The following is a 26618-nucleotide window of genomic DNA, read 5'->3' on the forward strand; positions in this document are numbered from 1 at the left end:
TTTGGTAGAGAATTTGTGTTTCCCTCAATTATTACAAGTTGCACAGGCCCTTAAGCAGCAAAGCATCCTCACACCATCACACTTCCACCACCATGCTTGACTGTAGGTATGATGATGTTTTTGTGGAATTCTGTGTTCAGTTTACGCCAGATGTAATGGAACCCCTGTTTTCCAAACAGTTCCACTTGCGAATCCTCGGTCCACAGAACATTCTCCTAAAAGGTTTGAGGATCCTCAAGGGGTGTTTTGGCAAAATTCAGATGTGCCTTAATGAGCCTTAACAATCACCTTCTTCCTCATAATTTTTGGAATTGCTTTTAATTTTGGTATAGTGTGTTACTTTATTAAACATTTTAACCAACTTCATGCTGTAGAAAAAGTTCTATTTAAGTGTTGATTTGATTGAACAGGGTTTGCAGTAATCCGGTCTGGTTGTGTCTAGTCCAGCTGAACCCCATTATGAATGCAGTTTCCTAGATTTGGAGAATTAGTAACTACGGGGGCAAATACATTTTCACACAGGCCCAGTTGGTATTGGATAACGTTTTTGCTTCAATAATTAACATTATCATTTAAAAAGTGTATTTTGTGTTTACTCAGGTTGCCTTTGTTTTATCTTAGATTTTGTTTTAAGTTCTGAAACAGTTTAGTACGAGACTAAATATACACACAAACAGAATAAATCAGGATGTGAAAATACTTTTTCACAGCACTGTATTCTGCAGTCTACATTGGAAAATCAAAATGTAAACAGTGTAAAGAGCCTTCAGCCATTATCTCCAATTCAACAGCAAAATGTAAGAGTGTTTAATTATTTTTTATTAAATATAATGACATTATTTATCTCATGAGGCATCACTACAGGTTTGTATCTGCGAAGTAACTTGCTAACAAGACCTACATGTTTACAGAGCTGTAATAATTTCCGTCCTAGTTCTACATCGCATATTTATCTTAAAGGTATTGAATATGACATAGACTACAGGAATTTTACCATTCTGTACAGAAGGTTTTTTTGTGATTGTTGCCAAAAATGCTTGATTTTGCTGCAGCTTTTTTTTTTGTCCATTTGTGATGCAATTTGCAGCATTTTTTGTGCTTTTTTCCCCATCAGGAAAACTACTTGAAAATTAGCATTTTCGCAAAATTGTTTTGCACGGTCTTTCACAGTGATTTTTGTTGGTAAATGAGAACTTTTAGCTGTACTTATGTTCGATGCACATGAATAGAAGAGGGCTTTGGCTGAATGCGCGTTGTGATGGTGTCACATGACATGTCTTGGCCAAGATCTGCGGTAATTTTGAAAAATTACATGCTCCTCCAAATATTGCGGTGTTTGCTTGATTTTGCATTCATTTCTGCGATCAGAAAGTCGTGAAATCCTGCAGGGACTGTTTTACGAAGCTTTTGCATACGTGACCTCTTTCCTCTTCTCTGTTAATGTCCTCCTAACATGTGGAAGGCTCATCTCTCTCTGCCTCACATACGAGTTTTTGAGTTGCAGCAGTACAGCACAAAATAGTAACAGAGCATCCATCAAAAAATGTGCAGCACCTGTCATTATTGTTGTTGCTGTCCCTGATTCTCGCTCTCTGTGCTCACTGTTATGACAGGATGACCAGCAGCTGTCAAGGCTTTTATTATAGGAGCGTTTAAAGTGAACATTATTTTGTTAAATTACGTTTGAAACATTAAAAATGATTACATTTAACTTATGAGTCCTGCTCTGGAAAGAAAGGTCTATGGTTAAATGTCCTCTTGTTTTGAAAAGGAGGCAGTTCATGAGTTTGTTCATTGATGATAATGATCAGAATGTCTATTCAGGCCTGCAAGACAACCATATTGATATGTATGGAAGCACTATTTATTATTAAATTGCTTAAAGAGTGAACATGGACTGTCTGTACGACTCTATCCTTTCCAGTGGTGATATTGTCAGGCCAATTGTTGTAAGCTATAGTAGGAGGTGGTGCAGTACCGGTTAGGTGGCATTCAGAAGCCATAAGGAGTGCCATATCTGATGCTCTCCTTATTATGACAGCTTTTATTATTGCTAGGGATGTGACAGAGCCTTAGCAGGACAGGGAGTGGTGTAGGGTGATCAGGCCTGTTCCTAGATAACAGTTTAAATGTAATGCCTAATTTCACCTTTGTTATGGAAAACAACTAATATATCTCCTGCCAGTTAGGTGGAAAATATATTTGTTGGCTCTAACTTGGGTGTGAGAGAGATGAGTTTTAGCTCCTGCTGAAAGGACCTTGTCATGTCTTTCATGGTAAAATTGTAGGACAATTACAAATTGTCTGAAAGAAGAGCTGGGCGATATATAGATGTACTATCGATATCATGATTCATGATTACACGATACACTTTTCTGGGATATTGTTGGTATGGTAATGCAGTTTTTACATTTTTATTAATTACAGATTAAATGGTACAAATTAAATCCATACATGGGGATTTAGTGCTGCAACAACTAATCGATAAAATCTATAATAATCGATAAAATAATTAACAGCGAATTTCATTATGGATTAGGTGGGTCACTGTGGATATCCCCCCTGTCAGTGACGTCATTTCAGAATGGATGGTGGAAAACACATTTCTATGAATAAAACGCATCTGAAAAGTGCACGATCCAGGTCACCAAAAACAAGAGTGTTTTATACTAAGCGAAAACAAGTGCGTCTCCGTTAAACTTCACTAAATGCGCGCAAGTCCACTCGTGTGTCAATCAAATAGCGCACAATAGAAAGGAAGCGCAATTCTTTATTCTATATATATTTTGAGATACTGAATTTTTGATTTCCATGAGCTGTAAACCGTAATCATCGAGATTATGTGTACATGATGTTTTCATGATGCGTCATGAATCTAGAATATATGAAATTTTCACTTTTTGAATTAAGTGAGTGCCAATAATTGTTGCACACCTATGTTTAACAAAGATATTGTTTTTTTGGTAAACCTGTTTTTTGTTTGATATCCATGAGAGCAGAGTATTTTTGTGATATTTTTTTTTTTTTAACAAAAGATCAAAAGGTTAAACAATAATGAACATTTTTCACAGTCTTATTTGCTCATATTTAGCAGGGGTGCCAATATTAGTGGAGGGCATTGTATATAAAGGGTGTCCCAAAAGTCTCCATACATAAGGAAGTATGTATGCCAGCATCATGTTGGTTGTGCCTTCATCAGTGGATATTCCTGGATGCCCACTTCAGTTGTTCCAGTCTATTTGAAGTTGTTAATGAAATTGGTAACTGTGTGTGTGTGTGTGATATGTTTGCCATGTTTCCTGTTAAACTCCATTGCAACCTTGTGACAGCTTCCCAATCCAGCCATGAGAGTGCTTTTAATACATTCTTCTTTTGTTAAATGCTAACGGAGTTACATGAGAACATTTTATGTGATTGACATTATTTGAGTTAGTTGTTTAGGGTGAATTATTACTGGATTAATGCAGTGAGCATATGAGTTTCTACTGGTTATATGACTTTGGAAAATTGACTAAAATCAGAAAGGCCCTGTAAACTGTTTGTGTCTTAGTCATGTAAAATTATGTCAGTAATTGGAATTGCTGACTTCTTAAAATCAGCTTTCATATCAGTAACAAGCTTTTCATGTTGGTTAATCGGTGCTTTATAGTAGAGATATCACCATCAATCCCAGATATCGGGCCAAAACCAGCAAAAAATTCTGTATTGGTATCGCAGAAAAAAAAAGAATGAATCCAGTAACTAATATAACCTGAAATATCAATCCAAAGAATTGTTTATAGTTCAACAACATACAGAAGGTTAAAGTAGGTCACACAACAACAACATCCACTTGGCTTCACGTTAATGACAACAACTAGTGAGCTGTTCAGCAAAGCCAACATGTGGGTGTTGTTGTCATATCAGACGTGTGGAAATGCTTCACACGAAATGATGCTCTTTGATTTTTTTATTTATTTATTATAACCGAAAATGTTTTAATATAAAGAGACTCTATTGGATATTTTGTTAAGATAGATTTGTATTTTATTTATACTATACGTTTAAGGAAGTATAAAAACTGTGATTGTGTCTAAGTAATGTTTCCAGCTATGCATTTTTCATGTATGTTCTTAAGTGAAATATTTCAGACTTTAAAAGAAAATAATTTTTTTTTTTGATCATAGAATTTTTATTGAAAATTTACATAACACCCCACCCAACAACCCCAACAAACAACCACAGCCAAAACCAAAAGAAAGGGGGAAACAAAAAAACAATAAATAAACAACCAGAGAAAAAAAAACAAACACAAAAAAACAAAACAAAACAAAAAAAACTAACAAACATAAAAACCCAAAACAACAACACCAAAAAAAAGGGGTAAGATGATCAGGAATTACAGTCCACCTCTCCTCAATCCGCCACCAGGGTGTGTACATCATTGAAGTAGGTAATAAATTGTGCCCATTTTCCCAAAAATGGGTCTCCCCTGCCTCTGATGTTGTACTTGATTTTTTCAAGTTTTAAAAAGAAGATTAAATCTTTAAGCCAGACTGATATAGAGGGGGATTGTGGAGAGGTCCAAGACAACAGTATTCTGCGCCAAGCAAGTAACGATGCAAAGGCCACAACACTAGCTTCTTTATGGTTCAGAGGTTGACGCTGAGATGGAACACTAAAGATGGCAATTAAAGGACAGACATCTAATTTGATTTTAAGAACGTCGGACATAGTTTTGAAGAAAGAGTTCCAAAAGTTCTGCAATTTGCAAACATATGACTGAGGTTACAGGGTGAAAGTTTGCATTTTTCACACGTCAGGAACATTGGGATATATTTTAGACAGTTTACTCCTAGAGAGGTGAGCTCTATGGACCACTTTAAATTGTATGAAACTAAGTCTAGCACATGACGTGGTGGTACGTATATTATCTAATGCTCTGCCCCAGTAATCATCCTCAAGCTCCAGGCCCAATTCCTCTTCCCAAGCACTAATGGTTTTGATATTGTAAGAATTGTCCTGTGACCAGATCGTTGCATATATCCGTGAAATAATGCCACCCTTATTAGGATTCAGCTTGAACACCTCTTCCCATGCAGACTTTGTAGGTAAGGAGGGAAAACCAGCAAATAGGGAGGAGACACGATGCCTAACTTGAAAGAAATGGAATAGGTGAGACGGAGGCAGCCTGAATGACGAGGATAATTCAGAAAAGTTTGCAAACACATTATTAACGAAAAGATCCTCAAAGCGTTTCAGACCCTTCTTTTCCCACAAAGAGAACGTGGAATCCATAAAGGAGGGAGGAAAGATTATGTATTATGTATAGGTGCCATGGTTGAGGCCGAGATGGATTTAAAATGACGGCGAAACTGATAGAAAATTTTTAGAGAGGTACATACTATTGGATTATCCGTGTATTGTGAAAGGGCTATAGGAAGGGAGGAGAACACCATAACCGGGAGGGAGGTTGAAGTACAAGACTTCGCTTCTAAGTGGCACCATGGAAGAGAGGGGGCCTAAAAGAAAAAATTATTTTAAGGCATAGTAGCTTAAAAAAAAAAAAGGATGGATATTGATATCAGCTGATATGCAAGGTTACAGTATTGCAACTTTGTGTTTCATGATTAAAAGCTTTATTTGTCGCTTGCACATTCGTAGCTGATACAAAGGTGCAGAGACATGAGATGCAGTATCTCTGAAGACTGTGTAACAAACAGTAAATAGACTCCAGACAATATACAATAGTTATAAGGTAAGAGGGAGTGCAAGAGCATACAAAAAGTGCAAACGCATGTATGTGTATATTTATGTATGTGTGTACATATGTAAATACATGAAAGTGTTCAGTGTATTGCACAGTGCCATGTATGAGTTATGTACTGGTGCTGTGAGTGTGTGTCTGTTAGTGTTAGAAGCTGGAGGTGTGATCAGCAGTGCAGAGTTCTGATGGTTTAGTGGAAGCAGCTCCTCCTTAGACTTTCAGTCCTGACCATGTGATTGTGGAAGTGCTTTCCAGACTACACCCATCGATACAGCGTGATGAGGTATGGGATGTCATTCTGAGCAAGTTAGCAAACGAGGATTCGGATGTGAAAGTACAGATCTGCGCAGAATTGAAACCAAATCTAAACTGACTCCGTTCATAAGTCCATAATAAGTTTGTGTCTAGACATTGAGTCCCTGATTCTGAAGAAATTAATATAACTAGTAAAAATCATTCTACAGTCAACCTGATTGGCTTGGCTGATGTGTGAGGTACAGCAGACGCTGGGATTCAGAATGAGTAGATCATGCTATAGAAACAAGAAGTCCCCGTGAAATTTTATTCGATGTGTTGATGTAATTTACACTGAAACAGGAAGACAGGTGGCACATATTGAGTGGCTCCTCCTCCTTTTTAAATAGTCGATCGCGTTTATCTTACCTTACAGCCCGGGCTAAGCCATACTTGACAGTTAGCACCATGGATGTGTGCCCGAGCAATAAAGTGAATGAATTCGAGCCATTTCCTTCTTAATCAACTTCTAGTTGGGAAAAATAAATAAAACGCATGCAAGGGAAACAATTGTCTGGACAGCCACCGTGGTGCAATCAGAAGAACCCTCTGTCTGCCTTGAGCAACTCTGTGAAATGTCTCCCTCAGCAGAGGAATTGGGGGGAAAGAAAAACTGCACGCATATCCAGCAGGTTGATGTGATCCATAGACCGGTCCCTTGACCATTCACTACTGACACAACTGTGGTTCCAAACTGCTCCCCAACCCCTGAGGGATGCATCGGTTGTTGCCACCTCCCGACGAGAGGGAACTATTCCTAACAGAACGCCTGCTGTCAAAAAGGCCGGTGATGCCCACTGCCGGAGGGCATGAACACAACCACGAATCACTACAACCCACTGATGACGATGATTGAATGGGTCCAACTGAAGGCTGTTGCTCCACACCTGCAGGGGCCACAGGTGAAGCAGTCCCAGAGGAATTACAGAGGTGGTGGATGTCAGTATTCCAATCAGCTTCAATAACACCCCATACTGGAGAGATCCCCCCCATGAAACTGGGCAAGAAGATTTAGTATATCAGTCAGAGAGGCTCACATTGTGGATGAATCGATCGTCACCCAGACGAATATGATGGGCTGCGTGGGAGACAGTGAGCTCATTGCCCTGTTCACCAAGAGACCCGACTTGGCAATGTGGTCCCTCATCTGAGCACATAGCAAACAATTGTCTAGATATGGTAGAATCCACAGGGATTCTACTATAGAATCCCTGTGGGATTCTACCCACAGGGGCAACAGGGCAGCCATCACACTTCATAAATACTCAAGGGGCTAGAGTAAGATCAAAAGGTATAACCCTGAACTGGTAAGTCTAGTTTCCGAAACTGAAGAGTAGAAACTTCTTGTGATGCACAGCAATGGGAACATAAAAATATGCATCTGTCAGGTCGAAACTAGTGAACCAATCTCCCTCCGCCACAGACCGTAGAACGTTGGTTGTGCGCAACATTGCGGAAGGGGAGGTTCTTTTAAGGACTTGTTGAGTCTCCTCAGATCTAAAATTGGACTGAAACCTCTGTCCCTCTTTGGAACCAGAAAATATGTTGAATAGAACCCGTCCCTCTGAACCAGGGGGTGAACCTTCTCGCTTTTTGAAAACTGTCACAATTCCTGTTATGCTGCTTTCTGCATTATGTATTTTAATTCCATGCAGGACCATGCAAGAAAGTGCATTTTATGTTGTCAAAACAGACAGAAATGCTGGAAATTATGTAAAAAGTCATGGATCAGACATATCACTGAAATTGACGATCCATGTTGCGCATGTCACCTGTACCTCTGTGAATGTGTGTGTGTGTCTGCATTGGGCCCTGAGATAGACTTGATTCCCATCCAGGGTGTATTTCTGCCTCATGCTCAGTGTTCCCTCGCAGTTTTCCCATTCCATTGTGTTTTAAAATAGAATACTAAGTAATACAAAAGGAAGAAATTGGTCTAATAAACCATCATCTAGGCCTACATCTAACATACAAGTGATAAAGATGCAACTTGCCTAAGGCAAGGAATAACCTTATTTTAAAGTAGAAATATAAATATCTATTATGATTTATATTTGTAGGGATCATTTGTGCACAGTTTCTGCTTTACTCACACATGTCTGACAAACTGAGGTCGATATATTTCTGGTCGCACCCCTGCTGAACCTCTTTGTTCCAGTTAATTGACTTTGTTAATAGCTGGTATTCACGGAATATGCCGTTACTTCCTACTTTAATGAGCAGCCAAATTAATATTGAGGCTGGCACTGTGTTGGGATTGTATCGCTAGAGGAACACAGACTCTTTCACAGCTTGTCTCCTGTTCAAATGCCACCAGTATCGACTTAATCGAATCTACTGAACATGTAATGTTGAAATGTTCTGGGAGCCCAAAATCCTGCAGTGTACATTCTGCATGACATGAAATAGAGAGGAAACGTATGAGACGGCCTTGATATTACCGCAATGTAACGTTCCTCCTGAGTTGACTGTTTAATGATTGATGCCTCTTCAACTCAGGATGTTGTCATCGTCAGTTCTCACTTTTCCATCTATACACAAGTTATATTTCTCATTTCCTCTTTCTGTGAGGATATGGCTGCTGCTGGACTCGTATTTCTCAGCAAGAAACCAAACACAATGTGGAGTGTTGAAAGCAGGAGCATGTGAGGCATTATTATATAAAAGAGCTACACCCATTAGATTATTTCTGCACCTCTGCTGGCATGTCCGTGTGATTCACATTCAGCGGTTTTATTCCTATATTAACTTTATATTCAACTTATACAATTTAATGTCATCTCTTGTTGCACTAATCAGCACTAATCAGCACTAATCATGACAAATCAGCTGATGTGAGAAAGCCTTCATACTTCAGCGTCAGTTCAGTGGTCAAAATGTCGTGTGTGAAATGATTTTAAAGGTGACTTTTACATGCAGAGCAATTTGCTGGGTCTGAACGATTGGCTATGCACCGCTGAGATCTCTATAGTTCGGAAAGATAAAGATCTAAAATATGTTCTTTTGTCATTAAATGCAAATCTAAAATTAGGTGTTAAAGCTTCTCAATTTTTTGAGCCCAGTAATAGCTTTCTGATTTCATATCATAGTCTTTTATCCAGTGGGTGTCTGCTAAAGGCTGATGGGGTGGGATGTCAACTGAATATTTCTGCCATCAGATCTATTTCTCATAATCATTTGCCATGCCTTCTCCCTCCCTTGTGCTATTGGAAATCAGGCCAGAGCTAATGCATCAGTTGGCTCATCTTGCTGGAGTGCCGAGCGATCTACTTAGGCTTTGTCAGGAGAATCGAATGCATGCCTGCTCTTATTACATAGTTTTACAAAAAGTGTTACAAACTAGCAATTGTAACAATAATCGTGTTTCCCACACATTACTGTGCGCAGGTATATTGGAGTATATGAGTGGCATTTAAAAGCTGCATTCAATTTCTTAATTAGAGATTAATATGCGAGAGGGAAAGGAGAGAGTGAGAGGAAAAGGAGAGTGATGGTAAGAAGAGAGGATGGGGGGAAAGCAATAAGGGAAAGGAAAAAGTGAGAGGGAATAGAGAGAGTAAGGTTGTAAGGAGGGAGGAGAGCAGAGAGCGAGAAGGGAAGGAAGCGTGAGATGGGAAGGAGTAATAGAGAGGGTAAGGGATGAGAGCACGAGAGAGAAAGGGGGAGGGAACGGGGAAGAGAGATGAGATCATGAGAGAGAAAGAAAGAGATTGAGAGGGAGAGATGAGATCATGAAAGAGGGAGAGATGAGAGCATGAGAGGAGAGAGAGATTGAGGAGAGAGACATGAGCGTGTGAGATTTGGGGAGAGAGAGAGATTTGAGAGAGAAGAGAAAGAAAGGGAGTGGGAGACAGCGAGAGATGAGAGCATAAGAAAGAATAGAAAGAAGGAGATTGGGAGAGATGAGTGCATGACTGAGGGAGAGAGGCGTAGCAGCAGCAGCAGAAAGAAATTAATGAGAGAACGGAGAGTAAAAGTTCACGCTACGGGTTCACACTACGGGTTCACGCTACAGGTACACCCCCTCAGAGGACCTCCTAATGTCTGCATTCTCTCATTGTCCATTCACATTATGGCTACAGTTGAGCACATGCCCATGACAAACCATCACCTACAGAAAAATGACAGTCAGTAATGATGAATACAATGATGTTGCTACTGAAACAGTAAAATGAAACCATTTCTGACTATTCCATACTCATAATGAACTACTTCACTCAACCCGTAACACAGAGCTGCACACAGCTCACAGTCCTCTTCATTAAGAGCTCTGTCTCTCTGTGCTAGATTAAGCTTAATAAAAATACAATCAGTGGCAATGCTGATTATCTGAGAAAAATATATGAGTCTGGTTCAGGTGTGCGCCCAGGTGAGTAGAAACTGAACTGGAAAGCCTGTCCTTGGAAGGCAAATCTTAAAAAGCGTCGGTTCTGGCGCGATGGAAACATGGAAATAGGCGTTGCGCAGATCCACTGGTGTGAACCAGTCCTGTGTTTGCACAGCAAGACTTATACTGTCAGCTCTAGCATATGGAAGAAGAGGGCTCTTCATACCAGTTTCACACTCTTAAATATAGAATTAAGTGGAATCTTGTGTCTTTCTTCTGAACAAGAACGTGCATTGAGTAGAACTCATTGTCGTGTAGTGTGGGATCAAGCGTTTCAATCACGCCTCTATCCAAGAGGGAACAAATAAATGTATTGCATTTCACATTCTTATACCAGCATGACTGTTTCTCGGTTATACCGGCTGTAGCTGTCATTGTCATGGCCAATTGAATCAGCATGCAGGATTGATCACTTTACGTTCTTTCTCATCTGACGTTAGAGGCACACCAATCTTACACTACTCTTTCCTTACTTTATGCTTTGTCTCTTATTTTTGTACTTGTAAGCAGAATAGACTAATCAATTTCAGTTATAGTTTCAGCTCTTTGCTCTCATTCTGAAATAGCGTGATTACGGTTCAAATAGTTGTTGTGGTCATGCAGAATTATTAATGTCAAATGGTGTTGTGGACTACATGAATACATACCCACATCCTTGGGTTTTATAGTCTTAAAGCTTTGTACTGTTAAACATTTGAAGCAGTTACCGTCCACACCCATGTTGGGTTGTGTCCTGCTCATGGATCCAAATCTCGTCAGTCAGTTCAGTTTCAGATAATAGCAGGCTGTGCAACCTTGTCCATTGTGTACTGTACATGCTCAGACAACTTCTCTGTGATTCATTTTAATCGTTTGCTGTGCAATGGAATCACAGGGACAGAAAACACAAAATACTGTAGTTTCTGTTTGTGATTCCCACCTCTGTAACAACAACAACAACAGTAGTAATAATTAAAAAAAATTAAAAACCGACTTCTTGGCTGTGGTTCTACGGACCCCATTTTGAGAACCTTCGCTCTGGAGAACTTTTTTTAACGCCACTTTTCTAATTGCAGTACATTTTACTGACCAATTTATTGTTATAATATTGCTGAGCAAAGATATAGGAATAAATAAATTATTTATTTATTTATTTTAAAGAGTTTATTGTTTGTGTTTATGCTTATAACAAATTTATCCTTAAAGGTGGAACATCCTTTACTCAGGCTTTTCCATGCTAAGTATCAGAATCTCATAGCAGATCATGACATTGGGGAGATTATATAGTGGAATTAATATTTGTAGAAAATTTACACAATGGTTCTTCTTCAGAGCTTTTCTTAATGGCCCACTGGGTCTGGGAGGAATGTGTAAAGTTGTTGGATAAGCGTGTATGCTAAACCGTTAAAATAGTGTTATTTTATTTGATTTGATTTCCTAACAACATTTACATTCCAGTCTCGGTCATTGATATTATAGATATTATATAGATATATATAGATATTATAGACTTCAGGAACCATGATGCTCGTATTCAAGATCCTTTCAACAGGCGTAGCACTGCATGACTTTATAATATAAAGCTGTGGAAGAGTAATGACTCATAATCACAAAATGCGGTCTCACCCAGATGAGGATGGATTCCCTTTTGAGCCTGGTTCCTCTCAAGGTTTCTTGGGAGTTTTTCCTTGCTACTATTGCCTCTGGCTTGCTCATTCGGGACAAATGTAATTCAATATCTGGATTTCTGTAAAGCCGCATTGTGAGAATTGTTGTGACATTGTTAAAAGCACTGTATGAATACATTGAATTGAAATAGATTTAATATTTTGCGTATTGTGACTTTCTGCATAACTGTATGCTCTTTTTGTATTTTCACAGATATTACTGAAAGACAAGAACTGAAGACTTTTTTCGAGACCAACTGCTCACAGATTTATTTTATCTTCTATGAAAATTTTGTTACACTGGAAAGTAACTTGAAACAAAAAGGTAGGTTTTGTGTTAACGTGTTCTGACTGTGTCTTTTCTGCTTTCAGCAGCTCAGCAGTCTCTGCTTGCGTCTCTGCTTGTCTCTGCAGTCTCTGCTTGCTTATGTAGATGTGTGGTGATTAGTACACACTTCAGCATCGTGTTACAGACTTATAAAGCTTTTATCTGATCTGGAGCATCAAATCAGTCTGACCAGTCTGATGTTTCTAGGAACTGTGATTTGAAGAAAATACAGAGCAGTGCTATGAAATTAATAAGAAACATAATGTTGCAAATTCAGCTGTAGTATACGTATGTTTGTGCGAGTTTATAGGACATTTTACTTGAAAAATAACAATGGCTTAAATGTTATTTTAAAATGTAAAACCGATAAAACCTTTTCCTGAAAACGTCTGTAGTCCACATATTGTTTAAAGCATGTGATGTCCGGCATAGTGTGCTCCAGTGTTTGCATCAGTCTGCTGATCACTCTAAATGACAAGCAGGCATTAAAAATTCCCACTGTGATCTTTTGAATTATTAAAACACATACTCTGTCCGTTTGCAAGAGCTCAGTTAAGACATAACTGTCAGGAAATACGCTCAGCCTAGCTAAGGGCCATGAGTTCCCTTATTTGAAGTTAATAATAATTTTGTTTTTCAAGTCATCTCATCACACAGCAAAACCATATTAGTCTTCAGTTCAAAGTGAAATTTTATGTTGATGAGACAATTAGTGTATTACAGCATAGATTCCAGTATTCAGAAGTATTGTTTTCAGCTGTCACCATCTTCCTAATAAAGAGCAGCATATACACCGATCAGCCATAACATTAAAACCACTGACCAGTGAAGTGAATAACATTTATCTCATTAGGTCACCTCTCAAGGGGATATATTGGGCAGCAATTGAACAATGAATTCTTGAAGTTGATTTGTTGGAAGAAGGAAAATTGGACAAGCGTAAGGATCTGAGCGACTTTGTAATGGCTTGACGACTGGGTCAGAGCATCTCCAAAACGGCTTGTCTTGTTGGGAGTCCCCAGTATGCAGTGGTTAGTACCTAGAAAGGTGGTCCAAGGAAGGACAACTGAAGACTTGGTGACAGGGTCATGGGCGCCCAAGGCTCATTGATGCACGTGGGGAGCGAAGTCTAGCCTGTCTGGTCCAATCCCACAGAAGAGCTACTGTAGCACAAATTGCTGAAAAAGTTCCTGCTGGCTATGACAGAAAGGTGTCAGAACACACAGTGCATCACAGCTTGCTTATGCATGCGTAGCCACAGACTGGTCAGAGTGCCTATGCTAACCCCTGTCCACCGCTGAACGCGCCTACGATGGTCACATGAGCGTCATAACTGGACCATGGACCAGTGGAAGAATGTGGGCTAATCTGATGAATTATGTTTTCTTTTACATTATGTGGACGACCAGGTCGCTATGGGAAGAAGGCAAGCCTCTGGAGGCAGTATGAGGCTCTGGACAATGTTCTGCTGGGAAACCTGGGGTCCTGGCACTCATGTGGATGTTACTTTGACACGTACCACCTACCTAAACATTGTTACAGACCCCCCTTCAAGGCATTCCTTAATGGCAGTGGCCTTCAGAAATGTAATGCGTCCTGCCACACTGCAAAAAATTGTTGAGGAATGGTTTGAGGAACATGACAAAGAGTTCAAGATGTTGAATTGGCCTCCAAATTCCCCAGAGCTGAATCTGATCGAGCATCTGTGGGATGTGCTGGACAAACATGTCTGATCCATGGAGGCCCCACCTCACAACTTGCAGGACTTAAATAACTTGCTGCTAACCTCTTGTTGCCAGATACCACAGCACACCTTCAGAGGTCTTGTGGAGACCATGCCTCGACGGTTCAGAGCTGTTTTAGTAGCACAAGGGGGTGCTACAAAATGTTAGGCAGTTGGTTTTAATGTTATGACTGATTGGTATAGATATAATGTAATATTACATTTCAGGTTTCTAAATTAGTATTAAATAGTATAATTGTGTGAACATGTTCAGTTTAAACATGCTTAAATATCTGTAGGCAAATTGATGGCATAAGGAATAAAACATAACAGGGTGTACTGTTTTTGGAAAATAATAAACAACAGGATGGCGTGACACAGACCGAGGTGAAGTTGATTAATTTCCCAAAAGGTTTTATTTATTCCTCTTGTACCACAGCAATTTCTCAGCATTTACAGTTTATAAATTATTTAAACACCACATCATACGTTGTATCAGTTTATAGTTACGTATAATAAGCTATATTAGTTTATTAAATGTAATAATGTCCATAAAACAAGTTACTTCCTGTTATCATTAATGTTGTAGTAGCTATAAACGGTAGTTCCCTCTCCAGCTTGTGTTATGAGACCAGAATTCACCAGAAAGTCTGTGTTGAATGTTTTCCCATAGTAGAGAACTTACTGACCATTATAGAGCGCTGATACTCAGGATTTCCCTGAATGTTAAATAAACGTCTCCTTACAGAGAACTTCACCATTCAGTCTTTATTAAATAAGAAAAGTTTGTTAATTTATCATTTGTAATGTGTGGAGTGTCCAATATACAAGTGAATTTGCTGTTTCTCCAGAAATGAAGTATTTAAAATAACACGTTACTATAAAGATGTAATTTGTCTGACACCATTGTCAGAGCTGGTGTTATAAACATGAATCAACACCTTCTGGCCAATTACAATAGAGAATTCAGTGTGTATTAAAAACAATACTTTTATTCTTTTTTTTTCTTTCTGTCCAGCAAAAGTCAAAATCCATGGTTCTTTTTTTTCACTCATCAAAAGTTAACTGTTTTGTTTGTTGAGAGCTGAACTTACATTTGTCTTTCAGGGAACAAATCTCACCGGGAGGAGCTGGACTCCATCCTGTTTATTTTTGAAGTAAGTAATTTTTTTCATGCTTTTGTTCTTGCTGGTCTGTCTTACATGCTAGGTTTTTTTTTTTTTAATGAAGAGCCTTATTGTTGAAATATTATCAGCCATGCTATTTAATGAACTTAATTAACTTCTGTCTCTCTCTTTTGATTGTAAGTGTCACGTACCGTTGCTGAATACGGAAGCAGATGCAGGCGACAGACTCAGGCCGAATAATCCAAAGGAATAGACAAAGTTCGTAGTCGAGAAACAGGCAGGGATCAGGCAAACAAAACAGGCAAGGCAGTAATCGAAGTCGGGAATGTAAACAGTGGTCAAAGTCACTTTGTCAAAAACACGAGAGATAAGGATTGGATAACGGCAGAGAACAAGTCAGCTGAACGTTTACTTCGCATAGTCAGTATGCATCCAAAGTCTCTTATATGCTGTGGTAAGAGTGAGATAGTGATTGGCTGCAGGTGTGTATGATTAGAACTCTGGGGAAGGAGAGTGCATACGTGTGTGGGAAGTGTAGTCCTCGGTGGCCATGTTTGAAGTAAGCCGTGTTTCCCGGGAAACCGAGTCGTGGTTGGGCTGAGATATGACAATAAGTATATTGTGTATTAATTTCCTTGAAATCTTGACTAAAGAGAAGTGAATATTAGAGCTGCAACAACTAATCGATAAAACCGATAATAGTCGATTATGAAAATCGTTGTCAACGAATCTCATTAATGATTAGTTGGTGTGTGCACGGCACGGGGCACGTTTGCTCATTGCGTTACTTCTGTTCCGAAAACACGCATCAGAGAGTAAATACTAAAGTGGTGTCCCAAATGATGCACTATACACTTACACTGTGTACTATACCGTCTAGTGTATGAATTTTAGAAGGGAAGTATCATCTCAAATGGACCACTAGCGGGTTTTTTACTAACCGGAAGTATAAGCCTCTTCCCGGTCAATGGCACATGAAGTCAAATGCATGTAATGTGACGCTGCTAGCTTTAGCAGATACCCAGAGCCAGCTAAAAAAAATGTCTTCAGTTTACTGTTTGTCAGCGTTACCTTTTATACCCAACATGACCTCAGTCACCATCAGACAGAGGCGTAATGTGACAGTGGGTGGAAAAGTGTGCGACCCAGGTCCTTTAAAGCAGGGGTGCATTTTTTTTTATTAAATGTCATGAAGAAGACTGTAACCTACAAACTTGTGTAGCATGGAAGCACAACAGTGATGCATGAGCACAAACTTGTATTTATATCCAGTGTTCCACTGTGTGCAAAGGGTTGGGGAAATTGGTGCGAGTTGCTTAAAAGGATTAGTTGAATTAACATTTATTGTCATTATATGCTATATCTGTGCTTGCCGTGTAACTTCTGTTTATTATAACGAGAGCGATCTGTAAGTGATCTGTTAGTAACGAGGCCACGTTGCTCCTCACTCACAATGTAGACGCGGTGATGAACAGTGTAGCGTGAGTAACATCTGTAATGTCTAATTAAAATGGTACGATCAAAGTAAACATAAAACAATATGCCTAAAGGTACTGAGTAACAGAAACTGTAAGGTGCAGTGAAAGTGAGATTTTATTATTAATTTAGGAATGTAGTTTAATTATCAGTGTTTCTTTGTGCATCCATAAAAAAATAATGCATAAATATTTACCCTTGACTAAATAATGGGGATGGCCAATTGTTAGCAGTTTCCTCGTTGGGATATGATAAACGATATGTGACGTTAGTCTGTTCTTTTATGTCTAGCCTATGGAAAGTTATGACGTATTTATCCAGGTTTATATTTTCCTTTGATGTGCAGCTTTATATCAGCAAACTTATTTTTGAGACTTATCTTTGTACAAGTTTCCTTTGTCTAGATAAGAGTTTCTGCCTTAGGCAACAAAAGGACTTGATTCTAAAAATTGAAAGCACATTATGATATTTAGTTCTACCTGCTAGCTGTGTTGGAAAAAACATGATTAGCTGTTTGTGCATTCAGGCATTATGAAGTTGTTTCAGTTCACTCAGCAGGTTTCTTTTGCTCTCTTGCCCCTCCTGGAGGCACAGTCGCCTTGTGTTGTTCTCACCTGGCTGAAATGGCAGCTCTAGTTTCCAATACAAACAGACAGGCTGGCAGGCACAAGGCTCTCTAGTTACATTTGCAGAGAGAGCTGAAAACTCCAGTAATAAGGAGACTGTTTGCATTGTGTCAACAGAGGTCGACCAAAAAGGTCATTCAGGAGAAACGGTAGTGTTTCATTTGCTCTATAGAAGCCACTTCAGGGTGTGCATGGAAAACATCAGTTTGGAATTCAGTGCGTTGTTGTTGTTTATGGCCAAAGCTTTGTGTTAATTTAAGAATTTATAATGCATCAAAATGTCACACTGATATTTACTAATATTTGTAAAGAATTATAGCTTTGCATGAATTTGTACCAAGCTGATATATTTATAGGTCTATTTACTAGCTGTTAAGTAATTAACACATGACAGTGTTCTCCGTCAGTGGCACCTGATGTCGCCTGAAGTTATCATCATCATCTAATAACAGCACTTCCCGAAGTTTCATTCTTCTTATACCACTGCAATTTGTTATTAATGTCCTTTGTATCATGTCATACTTTTTATTCATTTATAGATCAGTTTAATGTTGTGGAAGTCCACAGAATTAATTAATTCCTGTTATCACTTTTGTTACAGCAGCCATAAACAGTTGTTACCTCAACAGCCTTCCTTTTTTTCTCTTTCTCTTAAAGTTATTATGACAAAAAAATGCAGCTTGTCATGTTACTGAAAAGTTCTCACTATTACAAAGCTCTGTCACTGGTGACTTTCAAAAATGCTAATTAAACATCTGCTCACAGAAAATGTCACCATGTCAATGATCACGTGTTTTTTGTTTTGTTTTTTTATATCCATTTATGTTGAACATCGACATACAGGTGCTTGTGTTACAGAAAAGAAAAACGATAATGTATATGAACAAGCACAATAATATAAAGCTTGCAGCAGGAACTATTTGTAGATCTGTTCTGTTATAGAAAATGAATCAACAACTTCTGACCAGTCAGATTTGAGCACTCAATAGCACTGGGTAGGGGTTGGTGATATGACAATCTTAGATCATGGATGGTTAAAATGCTTCTACTATCTATGGATGTGGATTGCATGTATCGTTTTGTTAGCTGGGATGAATAATGCCCATACATGGCATCCCACATTTTCAACCAGGCTTTACTCGCTAGTCCAGCTCATGTTCTCTCTGACAGACAGACAAACAAACAATAACCAAGAATAGGCAGTTCCTTAGGTAGAACTTCCTATTCGGTTTGTTGAGCAACACAGTAGCATGGCTAACAGCACAGAGGAGATGGTGCCTAAAAATTCAACTGGGTTTTCTCCAACTTTATCCAAAATTGTTGGATTTTCTCCAACAGACACAGCGCAAACAATGGTGGTTTGCCAAATATGCAAAGTCAAGATTGGCATATCAAAGAAAAATGACAAATTTGTTTAACCACCAAGAAAGCACCTCAAAGAGTGTGCTGAAATCCAGATGGCACGAGTCGAAAGACATCTACTGATGTGACATTTCATCTGTCTAAGGATATAATATCCATCAAAACACTTGTGTTATAACTAGTTGATCCTTGTGATGACGTACCAAGGCATAAATATAGCTGACACTAACATTCCTGAGCACTACAGAGAATACTGAGAGAAGGGCAATAAAAACCAAAACTGTGAAACATGACTTGCTTAATGTTACATAAAAATGTAAAACCAACTCAGTTAATGTGTTTAGTTTTTAGACATAAAATCTGAAGACATTAGAAGAGGTGATATATTTTTATTAAACATTTTTTAAGTAGTGTTCATGGTTACATTTTGTTGGTAAGAGCACTGTATTAAACATTTATTTGAAGCTTTGGCCTACGTTGGTGTTTTTTTGAGGTTATTTTTACTTTTAAAGCTACATTTTCATCAATAGGAAAATTAGTTTGGTTGGTTCAGTAACTTGCAAAAAGTCTTTACCAACATGAAAAAAAAATTGTGAAAAAATCATGGCGTGTAAACATGGCGTTATGATATTTTTCCCAGATCACCCTTCCCTAGCACTAGGGTATAAGAACTAAAAATGAATGCAGTCAAAGTATAGTGTGGCCATTTATCCTGCATGTCAGTGATATATGCTCACACAGATGAGCGTTCCTATAGTCATGTGAAAAAATAAGTACACCCCTGGAATTTTTTATTTTTTTTTTGCTATATTTGGACAAGCAAAAATTTTATCCTTTTTGCCTATTAAAAAAGTTGATACAATCTATCAAATGACACATAAAATGGATCTTTTGTAGTAAAAAAAAATACACTTGTCACATTGAGAAAGGAAGTACATGACTTCAAATCCATAAAATTAGAAACAGGTGTTCAAGATTGGGTGTCAGAGATTAGAACCTGCTTATGGAGTGCAGGTGGAACCTGTCTTATTTATACCCTCTCATATCTAATGTCTAGTGTTGCTTTTGTTATTGAGGTGTGTGGTGTCATCATGCCAAGATCTAAAGAGTTCTGTAAGGCCTTAAAAAAGGGGAAAAAAGGGTGTGGATGCCTATGGGTCTGGCTAGGGATTTAAAAAGATCTCCAAATGATTTAAAATACATCATTCCACTGTAAGGAACATTACAAGTGAAATGATGAAATGACTGCCACTTTGTCCAGGACTGGCCTTCCCAGCAAATTCAGCCCAAGAGCAGACCATCCAAGAACCCCAAAACTTCATCACAGGAACTGCTAATAAGTCTTGCAACTGTTGCTGTCAAAGTGCATGCTTCTACAATCAGAAATTTGACCTGCATGTGAGGCTTTGCAAAACTACAGATGCCAATGAGCATATAGGCAAAGACCAGGCCTTTTGGAATAATGTGCTCTGGGCAAACGAATCAAAGATCGAGTTCTTTGGCCACAGTAACAGCAGACATGTTTGGTGCAGACCAAAGACAGCTTTTCAGGAGAAGCACCTCATACCAACTGTGAAGCACGGTGGTAGAAATGTTATGGTTTGGGGTTGCTTCACTGCCTCAGGGACTGGACAGCTTGCATTCATTGATTCAACTATGAATTCTGCATCATACCAAAGAGTGCTTGAAGATAATGTGGGGCCATCTGTCTGAAAGTTGAAGTTGAACCGAAAGTGGACCTTTCAACAGGATGAGAATACTAGCTTCTGAGGCCAAGGGTGTACTTACTTTTTCTGCAGAAGAAAATCACATTTATTGATATTTCTGTTGAATAAATGATTGAAAATTTATTATGATTGAAAAATTATTTTCCTTCTGGTTTTGTTCACATATATCAAGTTTCTTAATAGGCACTGTTTCATAGATGATCAAATGTTTGCTTGTCCAAATATGTCAAAAAAGACGACAATTTCCATGGACTGCTTTCTGATCTTCACTTGTGCATGTCCTCTATTCTTTCAGTCTAAAGTAATGGTATTATCAGTACTATAGTATTAGCCCTTATATAATGACAGGTTAAGATTTGTAGAACCATAGACAAAGAACTGAATAGATAATGTAGATAAAAATGTAGATAATGTTTTCTTCCTGTATGCAAGAATGCTGTAGGATTATCTGTACGATTTAAATTTGGTTCTGTCGAAAAAACTGCTTCTTTATCAGTATCATGTGATCAGCCAGTCACTAGCCCATAGACATGCCAGAACATTTTAACAGATCCTCGAGTATAAGCTGACTGCAGGACAGGAGCCATTAGTGGATCAATGCTGTGTGAAGTGTGAGTTAATGTAGCATCACACACAAAAACACACACGCACACATACAGATATCCTGCCTCCTCTCTCCCCCATTCTGCCTTCTACAGAAGAGGATTTTCCTGATGCAGTCTGAGTAATCTCCATATCCTGCTGAAACAGGGCTCTGTTAACAAGGAAACTTGGTCCTTTGTCAAAAGCCATCAGCTATATTCTTGCTGTGATTGGAGCATAGTGGATTAGCTCACATTGACGTATGTGACCCGCTTTTATAAGGGCTCATCCCTGAGGCTGCTGTCAGAGTTAAGGTGAAGTCTATTGTTCTCCCCCACCCTTTTCTTCTGATCTCTTTGTGTCTGGCTCCATTTTGGCATTTAGAGATGTCAGTTTGTTCCCAGTATTTTCATTCATTGTACAGACGATATTTAATGTGTGTTAAAATATGTATTACAGGATATTCAACTAAAATTTTTTAAACAGCAACAGTTTACCTTTTGATGGTTTACCATTAGTGATTAGTTTATGGTTATAAATAAGGCAATTCACAGTCATTATGATTTGTCTGATTAGTGCTACAGACTCGGTAGACGATGTGTTTTACAGGGAGAATAAATGCATTTGTCTCATCATTCTGTTTTTCGGCGACTTTTTTTGAGCATATGACGTCATCAGTCTGCTAATCAGACAAGATAGGGTATATAAAATGGAAGTAATATTTGGGCATTTTCAGACCTGTGCTTTGTTCTGAAATGGGGACTTAAATTGTTACAATGTTGTATTTTCTTCTTGGCTCAATTTGCTTTCACAAGGCAACATTTCAAAGTGTACTAAAGTGATTTATGCAAGTCACATGTCTGTAAACTGTCCTCTGTTTGGTCAGAGTGCACCTGTTTATTAGAGCTATAACGATATATCATGGTATGATAAATTGCGATGCAAAAATTTTAAGGTACGTATAGTAGAGTTATGGCGATATTTTTCCCGATATGATGTCCGTTTTATCCTATAGCTTGTTTGCGGTCACGTGATTCTGATGAAGCGCGAAATTCAGATGGAGGGCTGGAAGTGAAAAGCCGAATAGACGAGATGGAGGAAAGTCCATACTGTACTGGTTTAGAAACTATTACAAGAGAAAGGTATACACAGAAAATCACATATGTTGGACGTGATCCTTTTGTTACGAAGAGGAGCGATTTTTCTACTGAATTGCCTGCCCTAGTAGTAATAGTTGCCTGCCCTCGAGGCGGTAGATATAAGCAACTACCTTGTCCTCCAGACAACAAATGAACGTATACAACTGAATGGAGGCATACAGCTTTTTTGTTAGTGCTTGGGTGAGCAACCTCAGTACCAAGGTGCTCCACAATGATGATCATTTAGTTTTTGCCAAGGTGAGTGGCATTTCTTTTTTGTCCTGTGGATTAACCTAGCAACAAACATTCAGCGCTGCTGTGCCTCTCGATGTTAGCGTTACGGTTGTTTACTTTACCTTATTAGGTTAAACACTCTCAAAGGTCTGCCAAAATGCCACTAAAGGCATGGATCATCGCGAAACAATTACTTTAACTTTACAAAGTACGGAAACGGCGAATGTTGCATAAACATAGTATATGTAAGTTGTATTAACTTACCTTTGACAAAGTGGTCACTGCACACACGAGCATTATCTGACTCGGCTCCCCCTGACCGCAGACACAGGTTTACAAGCCACTTTTTTCTGCGTTTTTCAGTCAATTTCTTGCATTCCCCCCCCAACAACATTTGGTACACGATAAAAGTTCCTTGTGGTTTCTCAGTTTGATCGATTTGAGCAACCATAAAGCTTTAAGAAATTCTCTCTTAGGTTTCAGCTATCTTAATTCTAATTTCCTGTTAAAAATCAGTTTTATTGTTCAGTGACACACCTAGTCAATTGTTAATTTACATACAGAAGGTTAAATTAAATCTTTAAATTAATTAATTAAAGAATTAATTTAAATAAATTCTTTAAGTTGTAGGTACAACAAAGTTATAGAAAATTGTTAATGTTTTGGAAATAAATCTGTTAATTGAATTTCAGTTTCATTTTTAAAATTTTGTTCAAAATATCATGATGCATATCGTGAACCCAGTATTGTGATACCTATCGAATCGTGAGCCGAGTGTATCGTTACACCCCTACTGTTTATGTTTCAGTGTTCCGCCCATAACGGTCATCCATCAAGATGGATAGACAGCAGCTCTGCGAGCTTATTGTGGCTTTCTTTTTAGCTGTAGTTATAATTTATTAGTTTGGATCAGCGTTCGATTAAAGCCCATCTCCTTGAGATTCTCTGTAAACACCTTGTAAACCTAAGTGTTTTTATTCGTTTTTGAAAGTTGTTCAGAAATATGTTCGTCAGACCAAATTTCAGTGAGGCCTTTTACCTCATCTTTGCTCCGAATTAAACCGCAATTCATGTTGCAAGCTATTAGCAAAACAAACACGCTTTTTACATAATATACAGGTTGGTTTGTTGGTCCATTGGGTTAGATTGCTTTCTCACCAACAGCAAACCGCTCCAGAGTTCATGCTCATTGCCATGTTCATATATGATGCTGAACTAAACTAAACAAACCGAAAGGAAGGGATGTTCTGCTGTTACCAAGGTTGAAAATGCACCAGGATCCAAAACAAACACTCCAAATGAGATGGGTATGAAAATGCCCCATGGAAATCTAAACCCTCTCTCCTTTCTGATCTGTTATCGCTAGCCCTGTAGCTAGTCTCTGATCCGATGAGCTGCCTTCAGCTAAATAATTTACATAATACATCAGACTGGATAAACCACAACATTGGATCTACAATGGGAGCTGAGTTAGTTCATGTTTAAAGAAACTAGTTTCAGTGACTGGGAACACTGGCGGTCATCCGGAATTCACAGAACCATGGTTACATTCGTAATCAGCATTCTGTTTCATTCCTCACGACCGCCACAGACGGTGCAACAGTAGTGGATGACTCGTACCAGAAAAGTCACGAGGAGTAATCCGCCAGAAAAGACCAGGGGTCACTGGTGAAGCACAGCCAAATCCACATCCTGGGATGAAGCAACGTTGACATAATAGAATCTCGCGAAGGTACCGGGAGAGGACCATGTCAGCGCAGCACAGCTGTCACTAAGAGCAACACCCCTGAAGGCAGCCCACGAAGATGAAACAGCCCTGGTGGAATGGCAAGTGACCAACCCGGGCATGGGTTGTCAGGCCTGCTTGTACACTAAGGCAATAACCTCAACTACCCACCATGACAGCCTCTGTTTAGGCAGAGAGGCACCCTTCTTAACACCACCATAACAGACAGACAATTGTTCTGACTGTCTTAACTGCGCTGTAGCCTCTACATTGCACCTCAAGGCCCGTACGGGGCACAGGAGCAGACACCTCTATAGCATCTCAAGGCCCGTCGGCTAGAAGGAACACAGCTCGATGGACTGATTAATGAACTGGTGGAGGAGCACTTCAGAAAGGAAAGTTGGATTGGGCCAGAGGACAACTCCGGTACCCTCCGATTTCCATCTCATGCAGGACTGACTCACCGACAGAGCATGAAGCACACCGACCCTTTTTGTAGATGCCACAGCCAGAAGAAAAGCCGCCTTCAATGACTTCCATCTAAGACCTGCCCCATCCAATGGTTCAAAGGGGGTTGGCAAAGGGACTCCAAAACCAGGGGTAAACTCCAAACTGGAGAATGGAGAGAACGAGCCGGATTGAGGCACCTCGCACCCTTTAAGAACCTGCAAATCAGATGGGAGCCGTAGTAGAAGCAGGAGCTGAGTCTGTTGGCTGGAGGGCCTGCAAGAGACTTTTCATCTCTGCCATGTCTGAAGAAAAGCCAGCCATGTTCTTTGATAACAGGTGCCCTGCCAAATGATTTCCCCTAGAGCTAGATCTTTTACTGAGGGAAGGCCAGTAGCTGCTAAGGCACGGCATTTCTTGCTTCCAAAATCTTCACTGTACACTGGCTTTTCAAAAGAACAATGAATATTACTTATAAATCCTACATGCTGCCCACACACACAAGAAGCTGTAGTAAATAATTCAGATGTCCGGTTATCAAGTTTCTTTTGCTGCTCATACAACATATAAATGTCTGACTTTAATCTGTTATGCCAGTAAATGATCATTTCTCATGTGTACAGCCAGGTTAGTTTGTCCTTTCTTTGCTATTCACTGTTATATTCTTTAAGAAATGAATATCAGAGAATTACAAAACATTTGACATTCTAGTGGTCATATCAAACAGTAGAGTTTTATTGTTTAATAAATTGTGTATGGTGTGGTGTGTGTTAAATGCTTATCAGAGTGAATAACAGTAAGTAGAGCCAGTGCGTGAATGCTTGATGACAAGCTGTGTGAGTGTGGTAGCATGTTTTCAGAGTCTTTACTCTTGACTGCTATTAGCTACACTAGTTTCTTTCACATCCAGATGGGGGGTTTAATGGCTGCTTCCTCTCTGCCATGAGCTCTCTCTATTAGTGCCTTAGTGTTTGGACCTCACAGACCTTCAGCCGGTCTCACTGTGGCAGGTGTCTTTCTCTCTCTATCTCTCTCTCTCACTCACACACAAAGGACCTCTCATTGCACTGCGGAGGCAGTCGGGCAAAACAAGACACACATTTGAATGACTTCTACATCTCTTAAAGTGGCAAGCAGCACTTTCCCGAATGAATGCTTCTGTATATCAGCTTAGTTTAAAGCTGGAATTTGCTTCTCAGTGTGAAACTGTTTGTGGTAAACATAATGGTAATTTTATATTTATCAATTCATAAGTAATTTTATATTGTGCTTTGCTATACTTTGTTAACAGTGATAGTGTGATTAAATTAAGGGAATAACAGACCATAAAACATGAAGATGGCTAATTTTGAGCTGGAGAGATTTTTGCTTTCATTCCGGGTTTTCTTCACAATGGTTATTCTTGGGCAGGGTTCCCAAATAAACTTCTATTTGAAAAAATTACAAGGAGAATCAGGGTAGGTGGGAAAGGTGGGGGGAAGGGGGTGGTTTGGGGGGAGGTGGGGGTAAGGGGAGAAGGGGGACAGGCCAGGTAAACCCATAAAGGTAGTTATTATATAGTAACTATGAGGTGCAAAAACTGTTAATACAGTATTTGCACTCGTATTCTCTCTACACGTTGTAGCTGTAGTGGAAACACATGAAAATGATTACTGTATTCCAAGTAATTGACTTCTGTGTTACATTTCCTTATAAAACTCTAAACGACAGATTTATTGAACTAACATGTTGAGCTAAATAGGTGCCAAGTTTGCCACAATATCCAGTGATGTTTATGCTGATTATATTATCAGACTTGCTAACCTTTTCACTTTTGTGTCAGAGCTTTGCAATTTAACATTAGAGTACAATAGTCATCACTCAAAAATATGACAAAAGAGCAGTCGTTTGTCCCTCCCTGTAAAATGAGAGATTAGCCAATCGACATATGAATCTGTAAAGGTGTTTTGAACACTCTGATATGAACTGAAATCCCCTGGAAGCCCCTCCCCTTCCCCTCATCTCTCCTCCACCATCCGTCTGAGTTTTTGCAAGTTTTCAGCTGCGTA

General features: G+C 39.1%; 1 protein-coding gene across 2 annotated transcripts in view; it reads left to right on the forward strand.

Moving 5' to 3' along the window:
• The window catches only part of ralgapa2 (Ral GTPase activating protein catalytic subunit alpha 2), a 129212-nt gene that overhangs the window by 12125 nt on the left and 90469 nt on the right, over positions 1–26618 (forward strand). For both annotated transcript variants that reach the window (XM_053633338.1, XM_053633339.1), the window contains exons 2-3: positions 12288–12398; positions 15232–15281. In XM_053633338.1, the coding sequence (XP_053489313.1) occupies positions 12288–12398; positions 15232–15281 (161 nt within the window). The remainder of the gene's footprint in view (positions 1–12287; positions 12399–15231; positions 15282–26618) is intronic.

Source organism: Ictalurus furcatus, chromosome 9, assembly GCF_023375685.1.
Source record: "Ictalurus furcatus strain D&B chromosome 9, Billie_1.0, whole genome shotgun sequence".
NCBI lineage: Eukaryota > Metazoa > Chordata > Actinopteri > Siluriformes > Ictaluridae > Ictalurus > Ictalurus furcatus.